This window comes from Dipteris shenzhenensis, chromosome 1 (genome assembly GCF_047967505.1).
Source record: "Dipteris shenzhenensis isolate YYH24624 ecotype China chromosome 1, Dip_SZ_1.0, whole genome shotgun sequence".
In the NCBI taxonomy this organism is placed as follows: domain Eukaryota; kingdom Viridiplantae; phylum Streptophyta; class Polypodiopsida; order Gleicheniales; family Dipteridaceae; genus Dipteris; species Dipteris shenzhenensis.
The window spans coordinates 18,034,396-18,055,742 of NC_141596.1; the positions used below are offsets into that span (position 1 = coordinate 18,034,396).

Below are 21,347 nucleotides of genomic sequence, written 5' to 3' on the forward strand. Positions count from 1 at the left end.
TCAACATTGAGAAGAGTGAGTTCTTCAAAACCCAACTCGAATATTTGGGACATGTTATTTCAGCTCAAGGCATCTCTGTGGATCCCAAGAAGGTCGAGGTAATCAGAAACTGGCCTACTCCTAAGAATGTTCATGATGTCCGCTCTTTTCTCGGATTGGCAAACTTCTACCATACAAAGGTGTATCAGTTTTCCGAAATCGCAGCTCCTATGTCCGAGTTATTGAAAAGCACAGCAATTTTTCAATGGCTTCCCGAAACAGAGTATAGTTTCCAACAAATCAAGCAAGCACTCACGACCACACCAGTTATGGCTATTGCTGACCCAAACCTTCCATTTGAGGTCATGACCGACGCTTCCGACATCGCTACAATAGCAATCTTGATGCAAGAAGGCAGAGTTATTGCTTTTGACAGCCATAAACATTCTGATATCCAAACCCGATACCCGGTTTATGATAAGGAGTTTCTTGCCGTTGTACATGCTGATCGCTCTTGGAAACATTATCTCATGGGAGCCGACTCTGTGGTCAAAATAAACCATCACTCTTTAAAGTATATCTTTACTCAGCCAGTCATGAACGCTCGACAAGCACGCTAGGTTGAGTTTCTGGCCAATTTCCACATGACCATTGAGTACATTCCAGGACTACGCAATGTAGTTGCAGATGCTCTCAGCAGGTTACCTCTCGCATCAGCTATGGTAATCTCTACATTATCTGTGGATGTTCCGAATTCATTCAAAGGGAAGTATTTCAATAATAAAGACTTCGGCACAGCAGTACAAGTTCTTTTAAAAGATCAACCTTCGACTTCCGAACAGAAGATTTTCTCATCCTATTCTTATACGGACGACCTTCTGTACTATCAAGATCGCGTCTGTGTACCACATGACAAGGATGTTCGACGTCTTTTGTTAAAAGAGCATCATGTAGTTCCTTATGCTGCCCATCCAGGCATCAATAAGACTTATCGGTTACTCAGTGCAACATACTACTGGCCTCAGATGAAAAGCGACGTCATCAAAATGGTTACATCTTGCTTATCTTGTCAACAAATGAAAGCAAGCCGACGACTTCCAACAGGACTTCTTTAGCCTCTTCCAGTTCCAACTGAAAGGTGGGAAAGTATTTCCATGGATTTCATTACAACACTACCATGATCCTCTAGAGGTAACACTCAGATTATGGTAATTGTTGATCGATTGTCCAAAATGGAAAACTTTGTTGCTTGCAAAAGCAGTGCACAGGCTCCGGACATAGCCAAACTCTTCATACAACACATCTTCCGACACCATGGATTACCCAAGAATATCATATCCGACAGAGATCCTAAGTTTACCAGTCACTTTTGGATTTCACTGTTCGAATCTTTGGGTACAACTCTACTGTTCAGTTCAGCCTACCACCCAGAATCAGATGGCCAGACTGAAAAAGTCAACCAAGTTCTGGAAGAAATGCTTCGACATTATATTCAGTCACGCCTCGCAACCTAGGAAGAGTATCTACCACTCCTTGAGTTTGCTTATAATAACTCTTTCCATAGTGCCATCAGCATGACTCCATTCCAAGCAGCTTATGGACACACTCCGATTGTACCAACGAATTTTGTACTTCAATATCGAGTGGCCCTAGCTGATCAACTGGTTCAAGAAATGCAAGACATTCTACTCCAAGTCAGGGATCATATGCGAAAAGTGCAAGAGCGGTATCAACGGTCTACCAACAAACATAGACGTCACTTGGAATTTGACACTGGTGACAGGGTGCTATTATTTGTAGCCCCACATCGCTATAAGACGGTTAAGTCTGTGTTTCCTAAGTTGCGACCAAGATACTATGGACCTTTCCGGATCGTCAAGAAAAATTCATCTTTAAGTTACAAATTGGAATTACCACCATCATGGGGTAAAATCCATCCAACGTTTCATATTTCTTGGCTAAAGACGTACATTCCAGGCGATGAAGCAGTTCCTCCTGCAGGTGATTATGTCCCAGAAATCGAAGACGATTATGTTCTCCTTATTCCTGAGCGTATTCTGAACCATCGACAACGAGAGACTCAACATCGACTTATCACGGAATTCCTTGTTCTTTGGCGAGATCTGGACGACTCCGACGCTACTTGGCAATCTGATGAAGACTTACAGCAGTACCCTGACATTTTACAGCAGTATTTTCAGAATTTACAGTGATATTTTCTACATCATTCATTATCTCCACCAGGGTCTTCTTTTGAGTGGGAGGGGATGTCACGATCTGTGACGTATTCCTTTCTCTATTTCCAGACTTATGGATGGTTTGATGAATGGACACTTGTGGAAGGGTATGCCCTTTCGACGGGACACTTCCTATGAGGCACAACCCTTCACAAGAGACACTCTATTGAAGAGACATTTCTATTGTAATGTACCCTCTCATCAAGGGTCACACCCTTCACAAGGGGTACACACCTCTTTATGCACATACCCTTTGGAGTACACACCTTTTCATGTGTGACTCTTCACTCTCTATAAAAGAGAGGCCCAATTGTATGGATGACACACAACATCTACACTACAGACATTCAAGCAATACAATTATTCCTTGTTCTCTGCTATCTCAGTCTCCTTTCTGTTCCTTAGCACATTTCTAAATATAGTAAATCTAGGATTTCTTACAATCTAGATGAATCCAAGAGCACGCCCAAACTCATCCTCTAAAAACACAACATCCTCTAAAAACACAACTCCATAGCAAGGTTGGTTTGAGGTGCCTCTAACATTAAGGGGCATTCGTGCATTCACAATGCTTCTTGCCCTAGCCAGAGCATGCAAACATTTTTTTTTCAACCTCTAGCTCTTATTTTTGGCAGCCTCTATCCACAGCCCTTTTTGCCTGGACACCTTCTAGCTACAGCTTCATTTACTTGCAAATTTCACATCATACTTTCCATCTCCACACACCCCTTCTGGCTCTCCTCTAGCACTGCTTAATTAGAAGCCTCCAATTCAAATAATTTTGCAGTATAGAACCAATTAAAACGCAACCTCAAAAGAAAGGCCAATTTTTAACAAGGTTAAAGGCCAAATACTAAAACTGTGTAAGACTTTAGAGCATAAATAAACACCTTAGAAAAGATGTATTAAAAGACCGAATCCCCCCCAAAACCACTTCCCCCCCCCCCTCCAAAAAAAATTTTCAAAAGAAATTGAAGTCCAGAACCAATACAAGTTACATCAACTCATCATCACACACACAACGAAATTCGTCTCCCCCCCCCCTCTTTCTCCTTCCTCCCTCTCTTTTTCAAAGGCATTGGAGTCCAAAAATCAAAACAAGTGGACAAGCAACAACTCCAAATAACAAATTTCAACCTGATGATGGTCACAAATTCAGTAGATGTTATTTCTTTCCTTCCTTCCCCTCCCTCTCCCTCTCCCCCTCCCCCCACCCCGCCCCTGCTCACATCTCCCGTCCTGCTCCCTCCCCTGCTTCCTTCCTCCCTCCCACACCCCCTCCCCTCCTCTCCCCACCTCCCCCCCCCCCCCCGGCCCTTTTTTTCCCCCTCACCCTCTCCCACCACAACAAAGAGACATGGAGTTTGAAAATATGGTAAATCAAGTTTGAGGATGCCAAAACCAAGGAGGGGTAGCTTGAACGGGACCCCTGTCTACTTTAATGAAGAGCTGACACACATGAAAATAGAGTGTACCAAACGGGACTCCAGGAAGTCATGGAAGCTAGGGCCATAGGCACGTGGCAGTCTACATGCCTCTTGTTGGCACCCGGATTTCGTGGCACCTTCCAAGGGAACGACCTCGTGGTATACACAGAGACACATTAAAGTCCAGAGAGAGATTTACCTATAGTACATGATATATGTGAGCATCTGTGCACAAGACAGACATGCACACTAATGGAGTGATACGTGGATGTCATAGATGAAAGGGACTCAAGGGGGAATGAGAGCAAGAGGGAGAGAGTAAGAGAGAGAGAGAGAGGACTCAAGGTGTGCGGGTGTGAAGTGATGAGCCACACCACAAACTCATTTGTTTTTATTAGGATTAGGTTTACCCTATGACTGTCTTAAGACAGTCATAGGTGTCCTATCTTTAATGAAGGGTTGGCAATGTGCCTTTACCCCAACAACCTCCCACCTAAAGGCCAATGTGCCTAGAGGGGAGAAAAGAATAAAAATTACAGCAATATACAGTTACTGTATACAAGACCATAAAATAAGAATGGTCTCATCCTAATCCCATGATGTGGCGGCAATGTGCAAACCGCTCTGTAGGCAAGCTCTTAGTGAGCAAATCTGCAAGATTATCATCAGTATGCACTTTCACAAGCTCAAGTCGCTTGTCTTTCAGTACCTCCCTGATGAAATGATATTTCACTTCTATGTGCTTGGTCTTCTGATGAAAGACCGGATTCTTTGCCAACATGATAGCACTCTGACTATCACAATGCAAAACTGGCATATCTCCTGTAATGCCCAAATCTCCCACCAGCCGAGTAAGCCATATTGCTTCCTTGCAGGCCTCAGTGGCTGCAACATATTCAGCTTCAGTGGTTGACAGTGCAACGCATTTCTGCAACCGAGACACCCATGATATAGCACCTCCTGCAAATGTGAAAATATAACCGGTAGTAGACTTCCGGTTATCTGCATTCCCTGCCTAGTCTGAATCTGTAAAACCATGCACCAATGCATCCTGCCTACCATAGCATATGCACAAGTCTTTGGTACCCTTGAGATACCTCAAGACACCTTTCATTGCTTCCCAGTGCCGCTTGCCTGGATTTGCCATATACCTGCTGATGACTCCCACCGCAAAAGCAATATCCGGACGAGTGGCAACCATGGCATACATCAAAGATCCAACTGCAGATGCATACGGAACCTTGGCCATTTCAGCCTTATCATCATCTGATCTGGGGCTGTCCTTACTGCTGAGTTTTAAATGTGGAGGCAACGGGGTACTAATAGACTTCCCTCCCTCCATTTTAAACCTCTGCAGTACTTTGTCAATATACTCCTTTTGTGACAGAAACAAAAGTCCCTTGGACCTGTCACGAGTAATCCGCATGCCAAGAATATGATTTGCATCACCCAAGTCTTTCATGTCAAAAGACTTGTGCAGTTGTTTCTTCAAAGCACTAATCTCATGCTGAGATTTACTGGCAATAAGCATGTCATCCACATATAGAATGAGTAGCATCAAACTGCCATCCTTTGCCCGTTTGGTGTACAAGCAATGATCGGTCTCACACCTATGATACCCTTGGGACTGCATGAAGGCATCAAACTTCTTGTACCATTCTCTTGGCGCCTGCTTGAGTCCATACAAGCTCCTCTTGAGCTTACACACAAGCTGCTCTTTCCCTTTAACAGCATATCCCTCTGGCTGACTCATATAGATCTCATCATGGAGATCTCCGTGAAGAAAGGCTGTCTTCACATCCATCTGACATAAATCCATGTCGTCATGAGCAACAAGAGCTAACACTGCTCTCAAAGTAGTCATCTTGACTACAGGGGAAAAGATCTCATCAAAGTCAATGCCCTTCTCCTGCTTAAATCCCTTGGCAACCAATCTGGCCTTATACCTAGGTAAAGCATTTGAATCCACTTTGACTTTGTAAACCCACTTGCATGGCAAAACCTTTCTGCCTACAGGTAGCTGCACCAAGTCCCATGTATCATTCTGAAGTAGGGAGTCCATTTCTGACTGCATGGCTTTCTCCCACTTCTTTTTCTCTGTTCTTCCCATAGCTTCCTTGAAGCTGGAAGGCTCACCACAATCTGTCAGCATGATAAAATCAGCCACATTATTGGCTCCTGGAACAAACCTGGCAGGAGGCCGTTGTACACGGGTGCTCCTCCTAACAAAATGTTCCAGATTAGGCTGCTGTGCAGCCTGTTCTTCATGCATGACGGGTGGCTGTACCACTATATCTGGCTGTTCTACAGCCCCATCTGCTGGCATATCTAGTGGTGCATCATTGGCAAAATTATCTGGCTGATTTTCAGCCTGTATACCCTCTTGAACAGGGTTATCTGCAGCAGGCTGCTGCTGCATATAAATGGGCATTCTTTGCTGTCCAACATCATCATAAATAACCCTCCTGTATTCCACAGGTTGCACGGGTTCCTTGTGTACACTATCCTCTTTAAAGATGACATCATTGCTGCGTATAATCTTCCGTTTAACGGGATCCCATAATCTGTACCCCATTTCACCTTCGTTACCATAACCCATAAAGATGCATCTGATAGACTTTGGATCCAGTTTGGTGCGTAGTTCTTTGTGTACATGAGCAAAGCACTCGCAGCCAAATACACGTAAGTGCTTATATGAAGGTGGCTTGCCAGACCACACCTCTTCTGGCACTTTCAACTCCAAAGCCTTGTTTGGCGACCTGTTAATAATGTGAACTGCTGTTTGCACGGCTTCTGCCCAAAAGCCATGGGGTATTGCAGCATAAGACAACATACATCGAACCTTCTCCTGAATAGTTCGATTCATACGCTCACTTGCACCATTTTGAGATGCATTATGAGGGGCTGTGAGTTCCTGTTTGATGCCCTTAGCTTGGCAAAACTGCACAAAAGCATGTGACACATACTCACCCCCATTATCGGACCTGAGGCATTTCAGCCTGCGACCTGTCCCCGATTCTCAACCTGAGCGACAAACTTCTTGAAAGCATCTAAGGCATCTCCCTTATGCTTCAAGAAATAGACCCACACTTTGCGTGTGGCATCATCAATGAAAGTAATAAAATATTTTGCACCCCCTAGTGATAACTGTGGCATCTCACACAAGTCAGTGTGCACTAGATCAAGTGGTGCTCTTTTCTGGGGAGTTCTCCTCTTATGAGGAGTCACAGAATGCTTGCCAAATATACAATGATCACAAGTAGGCAAATCTGGAAAAGAAAGAGGCGGCAGATAACCCAAACGTGACAGTTCTTGCATTCCTTTAACAGACATGTGTCCCAACCGGCTATGCCACAATGAAACCTTTGGCAGCTCGGTTATGGCAACAACATGATTACCCACACTGGAAACATAAAGAGGGTACAAGGTATCACTCTTATAACCCTCAGCCACTACAACCTGGCCATCAATAATCACCCATTTGGAATCCCCAAATGTGGTGTGGTAACCACTGTCATCCAACAAGCCAGTGCTAATCAGATTTTTCTTGATTTGCGGCACATGGCGGACACCATCAAGCATGAATATGCGTCCATCAGGAAATACTATCTGTATACTGCCAATCCCTGCAATCTGACATGCATAGTTGTTCCCAAGATGAACAACTCCATGAGTACCTGTGTAGGAAGTAAACCACTCCCTATGAGGAGTAACATGAAAAGAGGCACCTGAATCCAAGAGCCAGGTGTGCATGTCGTGACCATCAATAACCAAGGCATGTGCTATTACAGCAGAAGAGCATAAAACATCATGTATGTCACTGTCACTGTCCTCTGCTGCAACATTCACTGCATCCAAGTCATCTGCCTTGGCCTTGCCTTTGCCTTGCTTGCATTTCCTGCATCCTTTGTTTCAGCCTTCTTGGCTTTCTGATCCCGTATGAACTTGAAGCACTTAGACTTCACATGTCCCTTCTTGCCACAATAAAAGCATTCAATTTCCTTTTTACCACGGGACTGACTTCGGGATTTGGACTTACTAGCAGATCTCCCCTTCTGCTGAGTCCTGCCTCTATCCTGTACTTGCAAAGCATTTGAAGACTTGCTGCCCGCATTATTCTTCCTGCTCATCTCCTCCATAAGGAGAGAGCTCTCTACATCAGCATATATAAGAGTGACATTTGAATTAGACAGGGTGGTCTTGAAAGTGTCCCAACTCTCAGGGAGGGTACACAACAAGAAAGTAGCCTTGAACTCCTCATCAAGATTCAACCCCTGTGCAATCAGCTGTGTAAAGATGGCATTGAACTCACTCAAGTGTGAGGTCATAGCTGTACCTTCCTTCATGCGAAGATCAACCAGCTTCTTCAGCCAATAAACCTTACTGGCTAAGCTCTTTTGGGCATACAATTCTTCTAGCCTTTGCCATAGACCATAAGAGGTCTTTTCAGCCTGAACATTGAACACAAGAGTGTCTGAAATAGTGAGCATGATAGCTGCCCTTGCAGACAAATCAAGCTCTTCCCAGTCATCAGCTGCCATGTCAAATGGCTTGACACCCTTCACCCTTATGGGCTTAGCAATCTTCTTTAACAGAAGTACATTCAAGCACTGTTCTGCCCATAATGCATAGTTGTGTGCTCCTTCCAGTTTCTTTATGTTCAGAATTGAAGAATCACTTCCCCCTGATGCCATATCAGATAAGGAAAGTACCTGACTCCCTGGAAGTAAAAAAAGACTGAATAAAAAATTCTGATTTCTCAGAAAAAACCTGCTCTATTCAAGAGCCAGAAGCACTCTCAATGGTGCTGTTTTTTACTGTCAGGAAAATCTGCAGCAAAACAGTAAATGACCCTGCAAATACTGTACCTTCTGACACACTGTACCGAGCTCAAAGAGGCATAAAAACAGTAATTTCAGACTGCTGCAGCTGCTCAACAAGTGCTTAACAGTGCATAATCATCTGACAAAGCACAAACACTGCTGTACTGACTGTACTGATCACTTCTCCCACCTCAGATGAGGTATTGCACTGAGTTAATATGCATAAACCACTTGGCAAACACCCAAAAAAAAAATGACACTTCAGCCTGTCACAAAACCTGCAACAGAAAAATGGGATAAATCCCAAGCAATCACCCTTCTGCCAAGGCTTCTGCCAAGGGGATAAAATGCATCTGAAGATCTCTGTCGGTGACCCAAGTGCTATCAAACAACATCTGGGCAAAAGCCCCTTGATCTGACACCTGAACCAAGTGAAGAACACCTCAACACTGAGGTAGCATGCAATATGAAAATCTCTCTGACAAAATCATCCACCAGTGTAATGCATATACTGCCCTGTGTAGAAATGACATACACAGATCCCAACGTACAAACACTCAATGAGGAACCTTTTGAGCACTGTCAACGATGGACAGTTAGGGACCGAGTAAACTCGATGCGCCCTGGCCAAGCGTGGCTCAACTGAGGTTCTCTGAGTGTTGCACAAGAAATGTGACCTGCAAGAAAATGTCACCTCGACACTGCGGAAATCAAGACAAATGTGTGCTCTCTGGCACCACACTGCCTCAAGGCATACAATGCATCACCTTCCGGTCAAAAGCCCTATGATCTGCTCACCCGGAAACTGAGATTCAAACCCAGTAAAAGCATATGTCCTCTTGCAAAATCAAGGCATTACCTTCCCAGAACAAAATAGCTGTGCAATCAACCACACACTGTGGTTCTCTTCACCTCAAGCACAAGATGAATGAAAGTACTTGCTGTACTGTCAAGATAACACAGTTTTGTGAACTGAAAAATGACCCTGAATCAAGAGGAATGAAGAGCAGAATGCGCTTTCACCTCTCTTTCTTCCCCAAACAAAAACCAATCTGCACCTGCTGTACTTACTGTACCTGCGCAGTGTACGGAATCCCAGAAAAGGGGGGAAAAAATTTTTTCGAAAATTTTGCCCTGTTGAAGTTCCCTGCAGGTACGACGGCGTCGTCCGTACGACCGTACGGCAGTCCGTACGACTGCGTACGGTCTCCCTTGTGTAGACTGCGCGACGCCCAAAGGGCTTAGCAGCTAGTAGCAGCTGCTAGCTGGCTGCTGGCTTGATGCGGCGCCGCCCTGCTGCTGTACAGCCCGCGACCCGCGCCACAGCCCGTGCCCGCTCCCGAGCTGCGCCCGTGCCCACGCCACAGCCCGCGCCCGCGCTGCTCCCGTGCCCACGCTCGATGCCCGCGTTTGCGCCTTGATCAGCCGCTCGAAGTCCGTCCGTCCGTACGGCTGTACGGACGTCGTACGTCCGTACGGCGCTGGCTATGTAGAGGTCGAAGGGGGGAAGGGAAAAGGTGGCTCTGATACTAGTTGAAAGGGACTCAAGGGGGAATGAGAGCAAGAGGGAGAGAGTGAGAGAGAGAGAGAGAGGACTCAAGGTGTGCGGGTGTGAAGTGATGAGCCACACCACAAACTCATTTGTTTTTATTAGGATTAGGTTTACCCTATGACTATCTTAAGACAGTCATAGGTGTCCTATCTTTAATGAAGGGTTGGCAATGTGCCTTTACCCCAACAATAGAGTGGCAGTATCTTTCAGGTTAACAAAGAAGTTGAAGGCTTGGCATACAAGGTGGCCAGTTAAAATTGATGTGTTTAATAGAACAGTTACCAAGGATCGAGAATGCTCCGAGAAGGTGGGATGCCATGTTTCAGGAAAGGGGGACGTCAGCCTGGAACACCATGTCATATGACATGTCATTATATGATAAATATACCAACATGCAGAAGTTTTGCACTTTTACAACTCTAACCTTTAGTAAGGGACCAAGGTAGGAGAGTGCAGGGTAGGAGAGGCTGGAAGAGCCGAAGGGAGAGTTGAGTAGGCTGGAGAGTAGTGTAGGAAATGGGAGTGGAAAGTACAAATTGTAGGGCGAAACACGGTGTTCTGGCATTCCTGAATGTTCCAGAATGATCCGGAGTGTATTCCCGACATTTAAGGGTGTAATGGTGTTTCGCGAATGCAGACTTTCTGGGACACAATTCCTAAGTTCTACAAAGGGGGAACAGCATTCGCTGGTAGCTACCTTATTGGATACTAATAACAATTACCTCCTATGCAATATATGGTAGCTATGGTTTCATAATTCCTTACTTGGGTGGCTACTAAGAGCTCCCTTCCATCAAGACAACTTCCATATACAAGATATTTTTCCACAGAAGATCATTGAGTTTACAAACGGAGTCCTCAAACATGGAATCCTTAACAGTGTTGAGCCCTTTTATTATAAATCAACACACCGATATATTATATGACACAGGAGGTCACATTAGCTCCACATGTATACCTGAGGTCCAGCAAAGGGAAACAAACTGCCTGTAAAGAGTCCAGGAATGGCCTGAGGCAGCCCTGCTAGCTGGCCTGCACTTCATGGGCTCATATCCATTAGTTTGGTTATACAAGAAATATGGAAATTTTCACAATCTCTACTGCTTTATCCAAAGCAAAGAATATATGCTGCCTGATAAAGTACAGATACCCTTAAATCTGTATGTAAGCAAGGTAGCACAACTTTATTCCTGGCAGAAATTGCAAGATTAGTTTTGCAACGGTATTATAACAAGAACAAAGAAATCTCCTACTAATTGCAAAGCTATTTATTAAAGGTTACAATTAAGAAGTTCCTTCGATTGTGCATAAACATTAGGAAACTAAAAGGCCAAAAAGGAAGAAGTTGCAGAGTATATATGATGATGAATAAACTGACATGTCTGCCTTTAATCCTCGTTGCACATATGAACCATGGTAGGGAACACCGGTGTAAAGGCCAGATGGCTCGTCATGCCTTCCGCACTTAAAAAACAAGCAACAACAACAAGAGACGACAAACAACCAGACAACCACAAGCAAACCAACAAATGATCTTCTTCAGTGCCCATTTTGAACCTCAAAAAGTAATGAACAACATCACTTGATTTACCATGAATCTCACTCTCTCAACTTTGTGTGATTAGATGTTTGATAAGCTTACAAATTCATTGACACTCGAAACAGAAATTGATGCCAAGAGAAAGGCGTTGCTCACACCGAGGAGGCCATGCAAACTCACTCCAAATCTGATAGCATACCTGGCAATGCAGTACTGGCAACTGTTGCAGTTCGAGGAGCCATATCAAATCCACTTTGCCTCTTCGAAGATCTGGAAAACAGCAAGGTCAGAGCAGTAACTTCAAAATAAAGTGCAGCTAGAAAACATCCAGAAATCGTAATATTCATGGCACTTCTTGAGGTAAAGAAGGAACTATGCAGCATTCGGCTAGTGTCATCCAACAATTTAGAGAGCTACAAGGTGGGTCTGAAGTCAACAACCTGCCTGGCCTCCCTCCGTGCCCATTGCCCCTCCCTGGTGTCCCTCTCACAAGCTTGGCCAGCATTTCTCTACCGCTTTTCCCTTTCAACTCTCCACCCTCCCTCTTCTCCCTGTCAGCTTGCATTCAGTCCCCTCTCCCCCTCCATGCCTGCCTTTCTGGCCCCACAGCTCATCCTCTCTCCCTTGAGCTGCCTACATCTCTGTTTCGCCCCGCTCCCACCCCCCCCTCTTCTCTCCACCCACTGCAGCATCTTGTGCCACAAACCCTCCACTAGGCTGCTCCCACCACCGGCGTGAATTTCTAGACATCTGAATACCCTTGGCCTCTTATTGATTAAAAAGGCTGATCCAGTGCAGCTGAAGGGCAAGAGGGGGTAAAAATCCCACTGCTAAAAACAGCTCCATGGGCCAGGCAAGGTAGCTTGGGAAGCAAGCAGAAAAGTCGAAATTTACTTGGAGGCACAATTCGGGACCACAGAAAGACAGGGAGAGGCAAGTCACAGGCTGGAAAAGTGCCCCAGGGCTGTTCTAACAAATCACCTTGCTGGATATTGATGTTGGAGATAAGTGCACACTAAGTGTACTATTTCCTAGTCTAAGTCTAAGTCTAGTCTTTATGTCTTGAGTGTGTGCCATGTGGCACTTCTACAATTATCCCATAAACACTCTTGCATTATGTCTTGTACTTTGGCCCATATATTCAATGGGTCACATCATTCTAATGTATCAGTCTAGCTTGTGTCTTGTCTACACTCTTCTCAAGGTATTTCTTGTCTTTTAGTCTTGTCATTTCATTTCCATTTCCAGTTTCTAGTTCTAGTTCTTTTTCCATATTCCAACTTGGTATCAGAGCTAGATTGATCCCTCTTCTCTCCTCTAAGTCTGCTGTAGCCATAGCTGCCTCTTCTCAGATTTCTCCCCCGCTCAGCTGGTCGCCATCTTCATCTTCTGCCCGTCTTCTCCACGCTGCTGCCGTTCCTGCTGTCGCTGCAGATCTGCCCGCCATCTCTCTGCCACGCTGCTGCCGTTCCTGCTGCCGCTGCAGATCTGCCCGCCATCTCTCTGCCAGATTTGCACGTCAGATCTGCACGCCATTACACTGCCAGATCTGCTGCGCAGTTCTGCTCTCTGCCAGATCTGCGCGTCAGATCTGCACAGATCTGGCGCTGCTGTAGCTCCTGCTCTTGCTGTCACTGCTGCAGCTCCCGCTCCTGCTATCGCTCCTGCACCTGCATCAACAAACGAACATTTCGAAGTACAGTCCAGACTGTCCGTACAGTCCGTACGACTGTACGGAATCCGTACCTGTACGGAATCCGCACCTCTCCAGCTGCTGTTCGCGATCTGCGCCATCTGTTCGTGACTGTCTTGAAGCTCGTGCTGCCTGCATCTCCTGGACCGCGCTCTTTTTTGCGCCTCTGCCTCTGCCTTGGGATTAAGGTACTGTGCATTGCCTCTTTCAGTTTGCTCAGCATCAGTTTACTCAGCAGTTCCTTTTTTTGCTGGTTCCTCCTGCTTCGATGGGCTGTCATATGCTATGGCCTTGACAAAGTGGTGAGAGAACCGGCTTCTTGCATCTCTCCTTTCATTTATTTTTGCAATATTGTAAGGGAATAGACACTACCCTTGCATCTTAGCAAGCGGTAAGACCTTCCCACATGGCATCTTCCTCTCATTCTCTCATCTCTATCGACAAATTCAATGGGTCCAACTTTCATACTTGGCAAATCAAAATTAAGTGCCATCTTATGAAAGAAGGCCTTTGGGACATTGTTCACCGTGGTACTCCCGAAGGTCCATCTGAGGAAGTTGTTGCTGCCAAGAACGACAAAGCCTATGCTATCATATTGCTCGGCCTTGGAGATGATTACATTCATCACATCTCCGACATACAGTCTGCTCCTCAAGCATGGATCACTCTGGATACTCTTTTTGGAGCCCGATCTAAAAACTCTAAAATTGCACTTATGATCTCATTCTTTGATCTACATATGCAGGAAGGAGCTACTATAGCCTCTCATGTTAATTATCTTCGCAGTCTTATGGTTCAGCTTGCGTCAGTTAAGTCTCCCATCTCCGAAGATATTGCTATTGCTGTGCTTCTCAAAAGCTTACCTGACTCCTATGATACTCTTGTCACTACCTTCAAGTATCATAATAATCCTTCTCTTGAGGGTATCATCAATGCTCTCCAAGAGGAAGAAAGAACTCAACTACGAAAGGTAACTGACACTGCATTTTTAGCAAAGAAAGGAAGTTCTAAGGTAAGAAAGCCTTGCACCCATTGTGGCAAAACTAATCATGTGGAGAAGGACTGTTTCAAGGCTCATCCATGCACCATTTGTGGCCGTGATAATCACCGGGAGAGGGACTGCTACTCCAAAACCTCTACATCAGCTCCTGCATCTACCTCAGCCCATGTTGCTGCAACGTCTCCATCAGCTGATCCTGCTGTTCCTTCCTTACATGATGAGAAGTGGGCTTTTTGAATACTTCTATGTCTTGTCTACCACCTTGACCACCGATGATGTAGGTCAAGGGGTTCTAGTGTCATTGGTCTTTCTATTTTGTCTACAGTCAGTCTTCTGTCTATCTAGTCTTGTCTGTCTGTCTATCTGTCTATCAATCTGACTGTGTTTTGTTTTAGATCCATCTTGTCCTTACCCTTGTGGACCCATATGAGGATATCACTTGAGGAGGGGTGTCTCAGGATCTTTTGTCTGTCATGTTTTCTATCTTGTCTCTCAGTCTATCAGTCTTTATGTCTGTCTTCTAGTCTTGTCTTTCTGTCTTACTCCTAGTGTCCACTTAAGGAGGGTGTTGGAGATAAGTGCACACTAAGTGTACTATTTCCTAGTCTAAGTCTAAGTCTAGTCTTTATGTCTTGAGTGTGTGCCATGTGGCACTTCTACAATTATCCCATAAACACTCTTGCATTATGTCTTGTACTTTGGCCCATATATTCAATGGGTCACATCATTCTAATGTATCAGTCTAGCTTGTGTCTTGTCTACACTCTTCTCAAGGTATTTCTTGTCTTTTAGTCTTGTCATTTCATTTCCATTTCCAGTTTCTAGTTCTAGTTCTTTTTCCATATTCCAACTATTGAATACCAGATCAGTCCATGGGCTGGTAGGGAGCTGCCAGGGCTGCTAGAAGCTCCAAAGCAAATTTGTTTTTGTGCCAAGAGCCTCCAAGAGAATTCGTTTTTGTGCCAAGGAGGCTCTAGAATAAATCGTTTTTCGGTCAAGGACCTACCTGGGAATTGCGTTTTTCAGTCAGAGACCTGCCTGGGAATATCGTTGTTCAGTCAGGGACATGCCTGGGAGTTTCGTTTTTCAGTCAGGGACCTGCCAAGGAATTTTGTTTTTCAGTTAGAGACCTGCCAGGGAATTTCGTCTTTCAGTCAGCAACCTGCCAGGGCAATTTGTTTTCAGGCAGGGAGCAGCCAAGGTGATTCGCAATCAGATGTAGGGCTGCCTGGAGCAACCAGGGTGATTCGCAGTCAGTTGTAGGGCTGCTGGGTGCAGCCAAGAAGATTCGTTGCTGATGCAAGGCTACCTAATGCAGCCAGGAAGATTCACCATCTACTGCGGGTTGCCAGAAACTGCTAAAAGGATTTCGCCTAAGGCTAAGCGACTTGATTCCATGGTTGCCCGTGGGCTGATTTTGTTCCAATGTGCCAGTGGGTTTCAGGAAAGGCCATCCTTTGTCTATTTCCCTTGTGGTTTGTTGGCCGGTTGTGCACAGGCTTGAGGGAGCCCCAGGAATAGTTGCAGGGGAAGCTGTGTGGCCAAGGTAGGCCGCTAGTAACAGCTCCTGGCTGTACAAATTCCTCTGGGTAAACTTTGGATTGTGTGCCTGTTCAAATGCTTTTGGGTTGATGCTGGCCAACTTGGGAAAGGATAGAGAAACTTGGACTCTTATTCTGCCAGGACTTCAGCGATGGTCATCTAGTCTAGGGCTGAATTTCAGCTATAGTATCCAGGTGGACAGCAAGAAATTTGGCATTAGTGACGGCCCGTGAGAGCTGTGTGGCTGAGTTGGGCTGCTAGTAACAGCTCCGGGTTGTGTGCAGGCCTTGTGTGTCTGGGAATTGATGCTAGGACAGCCCGAAGAGGGTGATTATGCCTTGAAGGTTCTTGTGGATTTCCAGAGCATCTTGCTAGAGTTTCTGTATTGGAAGTGGATGCTCTTTTCACCAGGAATTGGCTAGAGTTTCAGATAGTTGGATGCCTGCCAGTTATGGAAGTTAGATGAGCTGGTTTATGACAGGTGCAAGGGAGTTTATCCTTGCTGTAATATTGTATTTGTATCTTTGACTATTGAATAAAAGAATAAAGAAAAACCAAAAGCGGCGCCAAGTTTTGGGGCCAATCGAGTGTCTGGTTTCTGAGCAGGAGCACTCTAGCTCCCCGTGTTCTCTTTGCGTTGCTGAAATCATTCTCTAAGTGGCTGAAATAATACTACTTAGTGGTTAATATTCATTCACCGCCCTTTGGTTTCCCTGAAGGCTGGTTTCAACAGCACCTCTCTTGCCCCTTCCACCCCAACAGGCCTCCTATTATAGCAATAGTAATATGATGTGATTACCGCTAGGGGTGTTAGAAAAATAGGAGACAAGATAGTGGTCATTATTTAGAGGGTTTAAGTGACCCCTAGGGGCTAGTAGTGCACATAGCACTAGCCTAATGTCCTAGGTGTACGAGATATCCTAAGTAGGCTAGTCTCCAAGGTCTCATAACAAATAAACAATATCCAACAGACTTTAACCTATTAGAGGTTAGCTAATGAATACATTCTAGTTCTTGGACTAATCCTAGTCCCTTGTGGGCATCCCCACTATGCAATGTAAAATAAAGGAAAGAAAACTTGAGCTAGTTGACTAAAGTGAACTTTCTTTGGCCAGAGTCAAGATTTCTCTAGGAACGTGCAATTTCGTGACAAGTCGACCCTCAAATGCTAAAACCTACCAACTACTACCTAACTGAATAGTAGGAAAACATATGCATTCTTTTGGCAAACATTCTAATGTAAAGAACTTGAAATTCTAATGCAAGGGAATGTGTTTTGTGAAGAGAAGTGACAATGGCAAAGAAGTAAAACAAGCTGCGAAAGACTTGGAAAATTTATATCGGCTAAGTTTGAAGATGATTGGTTTTCGCCTTGTCACCACTTAATCAAGCATGGACAAATGATTTAACATGGGGGTTGAGAGAAGCTACACACTTTATGCAGTGCTGATATTTCAGATGACATAAAGTGTAAGTAGCTGAACGTAGTTTGTAGCTCTTTGGTTATGCAACAACAATTTCCATCCCCTCTGGCAATCAGGCTTTTCACACATAATCAGTGACGAAGTTTTCTTTGAGCACATCCTTACAAGGGCGGAAAAGGTCATGTGTGCACATTCTTGGATGGGTTCAATGGTATTTGTTTACTTACTCGTTGATTTGCGCTGTTGTTGTCTTTGCTTAATTCTATGCAGAAAGATAACGAATGCTAACTTTTTGAAGGGACACTCAGTATTATCAATCCAAAGATGCAGAGTCGGGCCCTATTCAGCAAGCTTATCGTTCAAGGCATCCAGAAGCTCTGTTACAGCATGGTCTCCTCACGACACCCAAGGATGGGGGGATATCGCAGCCCTTACACAAGGATTTCCTAAGGGCCCCACACTAGGAAGGGCTAAGGGATGATGAGAAGCTTAATAAGGGTTTGGAGACACCTCCATGCAGGTCACACTGAGTCCAGCCCACGATGCATTGAGGAGATAAAGAGGCAGCAATGAGATCTGGAACTCAGAGGACACCATCCTAGGGACCTGTCTCATCGTCGCCAGGTAGCAGCACTTCGAGAAAAAGCCAGAGCTCAGCTTACAGACCCTCCAGCTGACATGCAGCTGGCCTCGACACTCATACACGCTATCAGGATCAACAAGAGCCAAAGCATTATACCGCAACAAACGGCAGACAGACGTGCTTAGCAATTCATGTCGTGCCTGTGTCACTTCATAGTCAGAAACACAAACACAATCGCACAGTACTCAGAGAAAAATTGAAGCAGATGCACACACACACAGGATAAAAAGGGTCTGAGACTTGAGTGAGAGACACTAGCCATTTGTGGACAAAAGGCTAGGGCATTGCAGCTGTATGAGGTTGCAAGAGAGAGGTAAGACCTTCAGTGTAACAAACTTTGGAAAGTGTTTCAACTTTTTCTATGACTTATCCCTAACGAGGCATTTATTCTATATTCTCAAGCTCTTCAAAGAAATACAAAAGAAATTATGCATTTTGATATCTTGATATTCTAACATCACTTTGAAGAAGACTGAAAGGAACCTGAAGCCACAATCACACGCTTGGACTGCCAACTTTCAAATCAAACGCACAAAGGATGGAAAAAAGAAAAACAAAAAACAAAAAAGCACAACATATACCTTCTGTCTCTCTCTCGAGACTGCGAGCGTGAATGCCGTGAATGCGACTTTGAACGTTCCATTGGCCTACCCTTTGACCTGGATCGAGATCTATGTCTATGCCTTCTCTCTCGATCACCGTCAGGTTCATGACTATGCCTGCATCCAATGGATGGCGTAGAGTAGCTGCTAAGAAGAGATCAGGAAGCTGCAAAACGTCTATTTTGTGGAGTGATGCTAAGCAACGATAATTACTGTTGCTTTATTCTATTGAACAAGCAAATTTACATATAATCCTTATAAAGAAATAAGACAAACAATTCTTTATGTGACTTTGGCATGTCATCATGATCAAAGTCCAGTTCCAATATGACTACCTGTAACAATCGTCACCCCTTTCACGATCACGGCTTCTATGATGCCTGCGATCACTGTCTCTCTCGTCTCTTTCACTCCTGCCTCTATCATCTCTACGTTCATGATCTCTGTCCCGCTCATAATCCCTCCTATGACTCCTTCCCCTTGACTCATGGGAGTCATGAGAGCTACGCTGCAGCAATTGTCATAAATTTGAACAAAGTTTCAGATAGTTCATATAAGGAATTGGCACCAAAAAAAAGAGGCATTCACAAAACATCATTTGATACTCATTTCATGTGTCTCAACTGCAAAATTGCAAGAAGCCATCATGAGCTCACTGGCGAAAACAGAAGCAGACTAAGGAAGACGTGCAAAGAGCAAAAAGGACTTGCAAAACGTTTAATAAATGCTCATATCTCCCCAAGCAGGTAAGGCTGCTTGAATATCACTAAGCATAAAAGGCCAATGTGGTCCCGTCAGGTGGGCCCCGGGCTGCTGGGCAATTCCCTTCAGCCTGAAGGCAGCAATGGGCTGCCTAGGGCAGCACAGGAGAGCTAAGGTGCACAGTGCCCACGAACATTGCAGGCAGGTCAGGGGTGCAGGTAGTACGTGGAAATGGGGATGGACGGGGTAGTCACCCACGAGTAGGTAGGAATTGAGGGGAACAGGACAGGGGGGACCATCAGATATGATCTCCCTGTCAAGACATGGTGCTGTCAACATTTTCGTGACATAAGGACATCCTGCCAATCTACAGACAAATAATAGAAAGGCAAAGGCTGCTTTGGTTCGAACAAGTTACGTTAAATATAGTGCGGCCTCCAGGAATTTTGCCAACCCTAGTTTACACAGATAGCTAATCTATAGATATACACGGTAATCATTGAATTCTGCAAGCACCTCAATCATAAACGATATACGACTGTTTCTTGGCGCACAGGTATGGCTTGATTAAATTGCAGCCATAAAAAATCACGTGACGAACAATTCATAGACCGAACAACCAAACCCGTAGAGAGGTTTTCTATGCAAATTCCTTACAGCCATGGCCTCAGCCTGCCAAACACAAACCATTGAAAGCGACAAAACTCACCTCGTGATGCCTAACTCCATTGGAAGCCCCATAATCGCCGTGTTTCCTATTCTCATAATATCCCCCGTTGTCCTCGTAACCGGCCATGGCAGAACGACGCACCGCACAAAGTCTGAGAAGAATGCAAGCACTGAAGGAGCAATTTCTCTGTAAAGATAGGATTTTTCGAATTTGCCGGCAATAATTTTTCGTGCTCTTAATTCCTGTGGTACTAAGAATCCTTCTATGATCTAGAAAGCGTGCCGCTCCAGTCTGTGCAGAAGACCTGACGAGGCGTCTTCCGGCAGGGGGCTTCCAAAAGAGGAATTGGTGGGATAATTAATGGGAGATGAGCAAAAAATTTGTGTTTTGAGAAGGCAACCTGGTGCAGGAACAATACAAAATGTCGAAACATCATGAGGAGCCCTGCATGCTGGATAACCGAACTAAAGCGCTGGCTCTGCTGGTTCTCTGCTGCTGCAGCTGCTTGTTTTACTTCATCTTCTTCTTCTTCCTCCTTTTCGCACTTACCACCCTTGATTTTCTTTCAACCTCTAGACCCCTTACTTAGCACACGCATCCCTGCCCTAATAGGAGATGAGTTTTGGGCCATATATACGGAGGCTTAAGTGAAGCCGATTGCATTTGATGGTCAAATATTTGACATTTTCCATGATTCCCTTTATGTTGATGCTAATTGAGTTGATGCTATTGGCTGTTAATTCGAACTTTCTGGTATTTCCTGTTTATTCGGATGATACGATGGGTTAATCACTCGCTTTACTAGTGTTAACGGTGGCAGTTGTGGAATCCGCAATTGGGCTGGCCATTCTAGTGATAACTTTTCGGATTCGCGAGACTATTGCCGTAGAATTTCTTAATTGCATGGGAGGTCGAGCGCTATTATTATCGTTGTGCTTCGCTTTTCTCTATTGAATATGGAGTATACTTTGGCATTGAGGGAGGTACGATTCGAATCTCTCTTTCGAAATTCAACGGATTTACTGAAATGAAATCAAACGCTTTTTTCATTTGGCCACTCCGCTTCGACTTTCTGAGCCAAGATTGGGGTTTGTTTTGATACGTGAACCCGTTAAACCATATTACTGATCGATAAATTGGGAAATGTGGTTAGGGCTTGGGATCAGATCAGCAGCTAGAAGGGGTCTCGAAATGGGAGGAACACATTTCCCAAGCGTGCGAAAGGGGGGACTTGAACCCCCACAAGTGGCCTCACTACCACCTCAAGGCAGCGCGTCTGCCATTCTGCCATTTTCGCTGCTCTTATTGGCTTTGCTGCCTAACAAGATTACACTGAAGCATAAATTAGTTCGGGAAATTTCATAAATAGAATGCCCCGCTCTCGAAGCTTTTTCAAGAGCTTCGCTTGGCCATTTCTGGTTCCTCTAGGGGAGGGGTCTCATTATCTCTTGGCCTGCCAAATGTGAACGGTTTCATAATCAGCCCTGGAACTATTTTTGAAACTTCAATCCCA

At 44.9% G+C, this 21,347-nt stretch overlaps 1 protein-coding gene across 5 annotated transcripts in view; it reads right to left on the reverse strand.

Annotated features, from left to right (window-relative positions):
- LOC147905485 (splicing factor U2af large subunit B-like) overlaps window positions 1-20,493 on the reverse strand; it is a 76,534-nt gene extending 56,041 nt beyond the window's left edge. The window contains exons 1-5 of one of the 5 annotated variants that reach the window (XM_087372922.1): window positions 19,874-20,493; window positions 18,798-18,970; window positions 18,442-18,579; window positions 11,758-11,828; window positions 10,977-11,050 (exon numbers count right to left, since the gene is read on the reverse strand). In XM_087372922.1, the coding sequence (XP_087229048.1) occupies window positions 10,977-11,050; window positions 11,758-11,828; window positions 18,442-18,579; window positions 18,798-18,970; window positions 19,874-19,960 (543 nt within the window). In that variant the 5' untranslated portion in view covers window positions 19,961-20,493. The remainder of the gene's footprint in view (window positions 1-10,976; window positions 11,051-11,757; window positions 11,829-18,441; window positions 18,580-18,797; window positions 18,971-19,873) is intronic. The other 4 variants (XM_087372915.1, XM_087372908.1, XM_087372929.1 and 1 more) reach the window with 4 other exon arrangements.
- Between the last annotated feature and the right edge of the window lie 854 nt (window positions 20,494-21,347).